General features: G+C 52.0%; 1 protein-coding gene across 1 annotated transcript; it reads right to left on the bottom strand.

Moving 5' to 3' along the window:
- Window positions 1-7243: 7243 nt before the first annotated feature.
- JUN (Jun proto-oncogene, AP-1 transcription factor subunit) lies at window positions 7244-9782 on the bottom strand. The gene has a single exon (XM_014844686.3). It carries the CDS (start codon window positions 8971-8973, stop codon window positions 7975-7977), a length of 999 nt encoding a protein of 332 aa, XP_014700172.3. The 5' UTR covers window positions 8974-9782; the 3' UTR covers window positions 7244-7974.
- Window positions 9783-10370: the final 588 nt, after the last annotated feature.

Genomic DNA, 10370 nt, shown 5'->3' with positions numbered 1-10370 from the left:
TGTGAGCCTCCCAACAACTTTCTGAGGCAGCTGTGGCTGACTTCATTTTTACCAAGGAAGGAACTGAGGCTCAGCAATATTAAAAGACTTGCCCCATGCTCCTCAGCTACGAGTTGCAGAGCCTGGATTTAACTCCCGGGCACTTGACTCCAAAATCCGTGTTCCTCCTCTAGCTCGTAATATCTTGACTCTCTGCTCCCACTCTAACGCCTCGATGCTCTGTGTGGCCAGGAAGGCAGCGAGTGGAAGGGCGGAGATTCCGCTGTCTTCCCAGCTCTGCGAAGTTCTGCAAGTTGGTTTTTGTCTCTGAATCTCAGTTTCCTCATATGCAAAACGGAATGATAACAGTGCCTGTGGCAGGGAGGCTGTGAGGCTCAGAGGAGATCCAAGTTCACATGGCACTACTGCTCAGGAGCAAGGTCATGTGCACAAAGCAAGCTCTTCGGAGCCAGAAAGACCTGGACTCAGCTCAGGCTTCCACCAGTCACTTATTCCATAAACCTGAACAAGATCTAAACCTCCATTTCTCATATATGAAATACAGCCCTAACTTTTACCTTGTAAGTCCCAGCAAGTACCTGCTACATAGTAGAAACTCAGTAAACAGCATCCATTATGGATGTTGTACAGGTTCGTCTTTACCACACTGTAGCAGATATCATTGGTTTCTACTGGAGCAGTTAGGGTAGGCCACATAGTGCTACAGTGACAAGCAGCCCTCGAACCTCTGTGTCTTAAAACAACAAAGATTGAATTCTTGTTTGCGTTAAATGTCCACTGTAGGTATGTGGGGCGGGGGGGAGACTCTGACTTACATCATCGTTGTTTAAGGACCCAGGCTAATGGACACTCCATCTCTGTGTTTCCGCAGCTGCAGAGGCTGGGCAAAGGAAACACACCCAATCTCACGCTCGCTCCTAAGGCTCCCACCTGGATGTGACAGATGGCACCACTGCTCACATTGCATTGGCTGACACAAGCCGCAAAGTCACAATGCCTCTCACCCAACTCCGAGGAGGTAGGCGATAGGGAAGTACAACCCTACCTTGTGCCCAAGAGGAGAACTGGAAATATTCGGTATAGAGCAATAATGACTTTCCACCAATCCAAAAGCCATCCTCTCTCTCCTGCCTTTCTTGCCATCAAAGCCTTGATTTTTATTTTATTTTATTTCTTTTGGTCACATCAGTTTTTTTTTTAACTTTTTATTGAGATTATGATAGTTTACAACCTTGTGAAATTTCAGTTGTACATTATTGTTTGTCAGTCATGTTGTAGGTGCACCACTTCACCCTTTGTGCCCCACCCCCCTTTCCCCTGGTAACCACTAATCTGTTCTCTTTGTCTACATGTTTAACTTCCACATATGAGTGGAGTCACACAGAGATTGTCCTTCTCTATCTGGCTTATTTCACTTAACATAATTCCCTCAAGGTCCATCCATGTTATTGTTTTGATTTTTTATTTATTTTTAAAATTTACTTTTGGTGTTCACTCTCTCACATGCTTAGAAAAAGGTGATCCCAAGGACTGACCCATGACTATAGGCCAATCCTGGTGGTCTCACTCCCTTACCAGGAAAGGCATGTGACTTGCTCCTGGCCCGTGGGACCCAAGGGGAAGCCTACCGCGGTGGAGGTGAGGGAGCTTCTAGGAAAGGCTTCTCTTGTTAATAAAGAGAGAAAGATTAAAGTAAACATCCTTGCACTGCTAGGATTATTTTGTTTACCTATGATGCCAGGAGCTGCTGAAGCTGTCTTGAGTCCAAAGACGGAATTCCTTGACACATTGAGGATGTGAAATGAAAAGGTGGAAAGGTCCCAGGCCATCATGATGTCATTGAGCTACTATATTTGCCCTGGGCCTGTTTTATGTCTGGACTTCTTGTTGAAGTCGTGTCTCTGTTACTGGCCCTTGTGAGCACCCTAACCGGTAGAGTGGTCTATTACGTAATAGCCCAGGTGTCGGCTCACCTTTTTCCAAGGCTTGCGATAAGGTCCGACAAAGTTCTTCCCTCTGAGCATGAACCTATGATAAATCAATACACTCCAGAAGAGATTAGCCATCAGCAGAAGCTGATGGACAGACAGTCCTAAGGAGATCTGGGAAATGCCCAAATTCTGTCCAGGTAGCCAGTGAGTACCTATAACCTAAGAAGGCAGTAACTTAATGGTCTGGTAACCCCATTTTCTGAAGCAATAATGATGCAACCACCAGCTGATGTTTTTCAGTGGATGTACATGAAGGGGGTATGTACAGGGAGAAACCGTCAGCACTCCTTAGCACGAAGTATTCTGGTCCCTCCCGAGAGGAGGCGTTTGCAGCAGGGCAAGAAGAGTTCATCAGCCTTTGCCGGCCCAGATGAAATATCCCGGGAGACTATCTGATTACCTTTGCTCAGATGTCGCGCACATCAAAGAACCTTCTGATGACTGATTCCGTTCCTCAGGGGCCTTGATGTAGAAGCAGGGGCGTGCTCTGAGCAAGGAACCCAGGGTCACCAGGGCATCTGGCTCCTGGAACAGTATGGGGAAGAATATGGCTCTTGATGCCTGAGGACCTAATTGTGGCCCCACTAGTCACTGGATAAGGGGCCTCGACTAAAGCTCTTAAAACTCACTGGGAACCTCAGCTTCCTACCCTGTGAAACACAGCTACTAACAAGGATGTGCTCAGTGTAGTGGTGAAAATACAAGGAGATAGAAGAGAACAAAGCACTTTGGAAATGACAAGAGTGTGTACTGGCAAGCATCAATCGCATCACTCTCCCCTCCGCTCACTCCACTCCGGGAATGCAGCCCTTTTTTTAACTCCCAGGGGACCCCAAAGTCTTTCCCAAGCTTCCCCTCACACTGACCCTCCCTTCTCTTCTGCTCTTCACCTGATGAACTCTTAGTCATCTAATAAGTCTCAGTTCAGGGATTTCTCCAGAAAGGCCTTCTTTGCCCCGAGTCCAGTTGAGATTGTTTTTCTCTTTCATAGCGCCCAGCTCTTCTTTACTGTACTTGTCAGAGTGTAGAATCTTACCTTTATTGGTGTGTTTCCTTATTTAATGTGTCTCTTACCAGCTAGAAACTCCATGAGGGGAGGCATGCTGTGGCTTTCACTTTGCATGGCACTCCTGGTACCTGGCACAAAATCGGAATTCAGTATTGCTTGCTGAATAAAATGAGTGTTATATGAATGTAATGTTATTATTCAATTCCCCCAACATAAATAAAAACATTGGCCTCTGTTTGCATCAAAGAGTTTGTATGCTTTGGGTCAATTAGTCCCACTGAGCTTAGTCAGTTCTGGGTGACTACATAACTCCAGGTTTGGCCCCGCAGCAGTGCACACTGACCCTGGGAGGCTGCAAGCCTCTTTCTTGCACGTCTGCTTCTGCGAGCATCCTGACACTCAGCAGGTGGGACCATTTTGTAGGGTGACTTTCCTTCAGATATTGAATTGACATAGTGGAGAGGGCACTTAAGTATGGGACAGGTGGCGCAGGTGAAGGGTGAATTTCCCGATCTCTCTCCTTGGGCCTGACTTGCCAGAAATTTGTATAGGAAGAAAGGTGGCATGATGGAGCTTGGACCAAGCCATCTTCTTCCCATTTCCCCCTTAACTCTAGGACTCCTGTAAAAACACAGGCATTCTAAATTAAATTAAAACCCTCTGCTCTCCTTACTAGCCTCCTCCCCACCAGACCCCCAGCCAAACTGTCGTTGGCATGAATCTCTCTTCAGTTGAGAGGGCTCACGTCCCTGCCCTGCTTCAGATCCTTCTATGTTTCTCCATCGCCTGCAGGGTGACAGCCAAAGTCTCAGCACGAACAGGTATGACTTTACAACCTGACTCTTGAACTTTCCCGCTTTGTCTCCTTTTGTCACCTTTCTCCTCATGCCCTCATTCCCAGCCTCCCTAAGCAGCTCACAAGCCCCCAAACACACACTGTTTTCTTATGCCCCTGCGCCTTTGCACACTTGTTCCTCCTCCAACCTTTTCTGCCTGGTGAGTTCCACTGGATCAGCTCAGAAGTCTCCTCTCCCATGAAGTCTTTCCTGATGATGGCTCCTCCTCCCCACCTCTGGCACCTCTTTCTGCTTCATCTCCACACTCCTCCTCACCAGACTGAGAATTCCTTGAGAATAGGCATTGTATCTTGCTCATCATTGAATCTCCATGCTCAATATAGGGCCTCACAGAGACCCAGGCCCAGGGAAACACCCATCTTTGGGAGGTCAAAAGTCCAAAACAGAATAACTGGAGCCAGGTTCCAGTTAGGAAGGGAAAATGTCCCTTTCCGGGGTACCCAGCTTCTACCTCTCTTCTGCTTTTCCATGAGATTCCGCTTGATCCACACAGAAGTGGGTGATGGGGGCAAGGGGCAGGGCAGACTAAAAGGCATTGTCTCTTCCCTGGCTCCACCAAAGCGCATCTTCTCTAACAATCAAAGGACAGTTGTGGGGCGGGGGGAGGGGGGTCGGCCCCGTGGCCGAGTGGTTAAGTTCCTGCGCTCCACTTTGGGGGCCCACGATTTCGCTGGTTTGGATCCTGTGGGTGCGGACGTGGCACTGCTCATCAGGTCATGTTGAGACAGCATCCTATATAGCAGAGCTAGGAGGACCTACGACTAGAATATACAACTATGTACCAGGGGTCTTTGGGGAGAAGAAGAAGAAGACAAAAGGACAGTGGGGAATAGATAAGTTAAAATGATCCTTGCCTTTGGCAAGCAAATATTGGGTATTAACTTCTGGACTGCTGAAATACTTTAACTTTACAAACAGAAAGTCCCCTCTGCCATTACCAATCAAGTGGTTGTTTTTAACAAAGCCACATCTGGGACTATTTTTTGTGCCTGCCTAATGATCACATATTGTCCTTCCCTATCTCTACCTCCAAACCTAATGTTTCAGGCAGACCCATTTTATATAAGAAGATGCCCACTTGCATTAGTGTAAGAGGGAAGGGACACTCTGTGTGGCTGGAAGTATGAATGTGCTAACAGATTAATTATTTTAAGAGCACTCATTGAGAACTGGGCTTTAGAACTTGGTGATTGGCCAGGCTGACCGTTTGGGAGGTCCTCAGTCTGCCTGGAGTTGTGCACTGGAGAGGGATGTGGTATATTTCACTAGAAGAAATTGAGACCTGGAATTATTAACCTCTTTTTGAGTCGCAGAACTCTGTGGAAAGCAAATAAAAGCTAATGATCTCTCTCCCCAGGGGTGTGTGTACACCCACATGTATGCGTACACATGCAGGTGCACACACACGGTTTTGTAAGCATTTTCACTGAGTTCATGAACTCTCTGCCCCAATGGACACAAAGGGTTAAGGATCTCTGATTGAATTATTATATATACGTATATATAGTAAATGAAAAGAAGATTAATGGCTTTATGTGTCACTAGTGTCATCCTCTCCAACTATGAGTGTTACCCAAAGAATAACTCATTGAATATCCATAATAAAATTAACCTTCGAGTGTCTACAAATAATTAGCTGATTTTATGCCTCCAAAGTTTACAGGAAATCATTGGTTAATTTCCTCTACCACAATTATGTTTTTCTAGACCTTTGGTTAGAATGGTTAGAATTTCAGGGATAGACATTTAGAATCTAAGTTGAAACAAACAAATGGGGGTGCGTGCTGAGTTTCAGGCATTTTTTGTTGACACTGACTCTCAAGCAAGCTGGGGAGTGGTGTGGCTTTCCTGTGCTGCACTGTTGTCTGGGCTTAGTCTACCTTTGTAGGTAATTAATTCCCCAGCCTGCTTATTTTTTCTAGTTGGCTCTTGTTTAGTTTCCACAGAGCCCCACCCCAAAGTGCTTTATTGTCCCTCTGCTGACTATTCCTACATATGGTCAAAATCAACTCACCTTCCGGGTTGCTGACATCAGCAAATTCACGGTTTGGCAAACTCTGCTCTGCTCCCAGTAACCCTTTGTTAAAGAAGTGTTATTACAACAGAGTGGATCTTGAGCTAACAAGCCTGCCCGGTCTCTTCCACTCCTAGACTTCATCCTAAGGAGAAACTCCTGTGTCTTTGGATTAACGGCAACAGGCAGGATATTAGCACTCGCAGACCTGTTGGGTACTAAAGGACTGCTAATGAGCAAACAGCCCGGCTTCATTTAGTGGTTCTTGAAATATTCCTGGATATCAAATTGCTTTTGCTGCTTGATAATCACACGAGCTCTTGGGATGGAAAGCAACCAAGCAAAAATTGTTCCCTTGTTGACTCCTGCCTTGTTGATCTCCTAGTTAAATCTATGAACAGAATATAAGTTTGCCATTTCCCCAGACCTGAAATTTGATGTACACAGGTAATCACTGTGTTCGTGATTTCTCTCGGGAATCTTTTCTATAGTATCTAGATTACCATTTTTTGAGAATGACTCTATAATAAACAAAGTTATTTTAGAAACAAATTAAACTATAGGAGGATCCAAAACGGTAAACTGCTATACTGGCAATTTATCTAGAATAGGTGTTTCAGACAGACTGAGAGAGAGAGAGAGAGAGAGAGAGAGAGAGAGACAGAGAGACAGAATGAATTAATGAAACTGGGAGAATGTTTCATGCAGATTGCAACTTCTGTGCTCTTTCTAAATTCTTTGCTTCTTAATTACCGAGTAACTTCAGATGGCAGTAATGTTAATCCTAGCAACTGAAAAGAAAAGCTTCAGTACAGAGCTCGGGAAAGAAAAAAGTAGCGAAGGGAAAGAAATTCAAGATCTGTTATTGGTATTTGAATACATTTATTGTGACAAGAATGCTGTTATAAATATTCATAAGCAAAGACCATCTTTTTTTATCTAGGAATTGTTAAAGTGAAGATTCCAAATTGGAAGGATACATCTTTTGTAAAAATCTGCCACCGTTCCTGCTTTGAGAACAAGCACCTATTGTTAAATTTCCACTAACAAGAATGGTCACAGCACATGCCACTTGATATAATCCAAACTTTACAGTGCTAGACTCCCCAGCAGGCCGTCCCTCTCCACCACGAGCTCCCTTCCCTCAGCCACACTGCCCTTCGTGGCCAACTCTACGCAGACGGCTCGGGGCAGGGAAGAGCACATAGCTTAACTGCACTAGCTAGTTATTTCTCAAGTCCAGTACAGGATAGTTTTTACTGCTTGATACTAAGCAGCACTGAGAGCGATTTTAACTGACATTCTTAACTCTCTCAACTCCACCTAAATAGGTAATGTATAGATAATGCAGAAAAAGAGGTTGGGGGAGGGGTACTTTTTCAATATTTTATTGTATTTTCTTAAATATCCTTTCTGGAATTTTCAGAAACAAAACATAAAAAAATTATATACTTTATTACAAATGGTAAACTCAGAGTGCTTCAAATCTCTTATTTACAAACAGCACTGGGCAGGATACCCAAACAAACAAACATGAAATAACTTACAAAGGCATGAAGCTGTTTATTGACAGTAATCAGCTTTCATCAAATTAAAAAAAATACATATGTACATACACAGTTAAAGAAGGCGGGCCGGCAAGAGTTCATGTGCGGCCTCAGCCTCGCTCTCACGAACCTCCCTCCCGCCGCCCCCCAGCCCCGTGCTCTTAAAGAGTACTACAGAAGCCGTCTACAGTCTCTACTGCAGTTGCGCCCCCCTCCCCCCCTTTAATACTGAATGAGATCGAATGTTAGGTCCATGCAGTTCTTGGTCAACGTTAAAGAGAAGTCTGCCGTCTGTCCGCGCGGGGACAGCCCGTCCGCAAAGCGGGGTGGCCCGCCGGCGGCCGCCCCCTGGCTCCATGCCGAAGGCGGGCGGCCGAGTCCTTCCCACTCGTGCACACTGGGGGCGCCGTCAGGACGCAACCCAGCCCAGCTCGGATACCCTTGGCTTTAGTCCTCGGACACTTTTTTTTCTCTCTCGCAACTTGTCAAGTTCTCAAGTCTGTCTCTCCGTGTTATTTTTTCTCTCCGTTGCCCCTCAGCCCCCAACAGTCTCTCCTCAAAACGTTTGCAACTGCTGGGTTAGCATGAGCTGGCACCCACTGTTAACGTGGTTCATGACTTTCTGTTTAAGCTGTGCCACCTGTTCCCTGAGCATGTTGGCCGTGGACGCCAGCTCCGAGTTCTGCGCTTTCAAGGTTTTCACTTTTTCCTCCAGCCGGGCGATCCTCTCCAGCTTCCTTTTCCGGCACTTGGAGGCAGCGATGCGGTTCCTCATGCGCTTTCTCTCCGCCTTGATCCGCTCCTGGGACTCCATGTCGATGGGGGACAGGGGCGGCGTCTCCCCGGGCATCTCGGGCACCGTCTGCGGCTCCTCCTTCAGGGCCTGCAGCCGCGGGTGCTGCACGGGGATCTGCTGCGGCAGGTGGTGCGGCTGCGGCGGCGGCGGCGGCTGGGGCTGCGCGGGGAACGCCAGGCCGGCCGCGCCGTAGGAGGGCGCCCCGCCGCCGCCCAGCGCGCCCGGGCTGAAGTTGCTGAGGTTGGCGTAGACGGGCGGCTCGCTGTGCAGGCTGGCGCTGAAGCCGCCGCCGCCGCCGCCGCCGCCCGCCGCCGAGGCCACCGCGGGAGCCACCATGCCCGCCCCGCTGACCGGCGGCGCCGCCGACGTGACGCTGGGCAGCGTGTTCTGGCTGTGCAGTTCGGCCAGGGCGCGCACGAAGCCCTCGGCGAAGCCCTCCTGCTCGTCGGTCACATTCTTGGGGCACAGGAACTGGGTGGGAGTCGGCGTGGTGGTGATGTGCCCGTTGCTGGACTGGATTATCAGGCGCTCCAGCTCGGGCGACGCCAGCTTGAGCAGCCCCACGTCGGGCGAGGTGAGCAGGTCCGAGTTCTTGGCCCGGAGGTGCGGCTTCAGGCTGCCCACCGGGTCGGCCAGGTTCAGGGTCATGCTCTGCTTGAGGACCTTGGGGTTGCTGTAGCCGTAGGCGCCGCTCTCGGACTGCAGGAACGAGGCGTTGAGCGCATCGTCGTAGAAGGTCGTTTCCATCTTTGCAGTCATAGAACAGTCCGTCGCTTCACGTAGGGCTGCTCCGGGCTGCGCGCAGGAGTCTCGGGGCTGCAACAGCGCGCCGGCGGGGCGGGAGCGCCGCGCCTCCGGCCTCGGCGGGCAAAGTTTCTCCCGGCGCGCGCCCGCGGCCGTGCGCCCCGCCGGCCTCCGGAAAGCGGCGGGCGCTCCCTGCGCGCTCCCCGGGCCCGCGGACGAACTTGCTCGGAGGCAGCCGCGCTCCGGCGGCGCCGGCCCGCGCGCGCCCCGCGGTGGCCGGCCGGCGGCGGGTCTCCGCCGCCCCGACGCCCGTGCCCTCCTCCGCGGCTCGCGCGCCCAAGCTCAGCAGCCGGTGCGCGCGGAGCGGAGCGCGCCTCTCCTCGCTCCTCCCCGCGCCCGCCGTTCGTGACCGCCGCCGCCGCGGCTCCGGCGGAGGGAAGCTTTGCAAAAGTTCGCTCCGAGACCCGGGGCCCCTCGTCCCCTGTCCTCCTGGTCAGGAAAGTTCTCTGCCGCTGCAGCCGCTCTCCGGACTTCCCGGCGACAGTCGCCGCTCTGTCACAGCAGCGCCCGGGCGGCGGGGCTCCCCTCCCGGGGGCGGCTGGAGAAGGGGCTCTCCGGGCGCTCCCCAAAACACCAGCCCGGGAGCCACAGGCGCTAGCTCCGGGCGGCCGGCGAGGAGATGGGAACGAAGGCGAGGCGCGCGGGGCCGACTCCGCCGCCGTCCTGCCCGCCCGCCCGCCTCGCCGAGTCCGCGCACGCCGCCCGCGCCTCGCCGCTCCAGCCACTCAGCGCAACTCTGAGCCCTTCACCAGCCCGAGCTCAACACTTATCTGCTACCAGTCAACCCCTAAAAATAGCCCATGATGTCACCCCAAGGCCTTCCCATTGGCTCGCGTCGCTCTCAGGGGGGCGGGCCCGCCCGTCGCCATGGAGACCCCACCCTAGAAGATTCTTCTCTGGGCCCGCGGAGGCTCACGGGATGAGGTAATGCTCCGCTGCCCTCCCACAGTCGGGCCCTTCTTTCCCCTCCCCCCCGCGGGACGCCCCCCCCGCGCGTGGCTCCCGCCGGCCCGGTGCATTGTGGGCTGACGTCGTGGGGTTTGACGGGGGACGGCGCCCGCGGCCTCGGGCAGGCGGGCTTGGGGCGGGCTGCTGCGCGGCGGACGGCACTGCTCCCGGGGCCGCGCGGGCCGGCCCCCGCTTCCGGCGGGAGCGGCCTCAGGGCTCGCGGCCCCGGGGTGGGCGCGGGGCGGCTCCCGCTCGGGGCGGGCCGCGTGGAGGCGCGCGGGCGCCTGTCCCTGCCGAGCTCGCGGGCGGACGCCGCCCCGGCGGGGCGCTCAGGGAATCCGACACTCGGAGAACCCGGGCGCGCCCGCTCCCGCCGCCGCGCGCTCACGCTCGCTCACGCTCGC

This window comes from Equus asinus, chromosome 5 (genome assembly GCF_041296235.1).
Source record: "Equus asinus isolate D_3611 breed Donkey chromosome 5, EquAss-T2T_v2, whole genome shotgun sequence".
Classification (NCBI taxonomy): Eukaryota; Metazoa; Chordata; class Mammalia; order Perissodactyla; family Equidae; genus Equus; species Equus asinus.
This window is presented reverse-complemented; position numbering and strand designations above follow the sequence as displayed.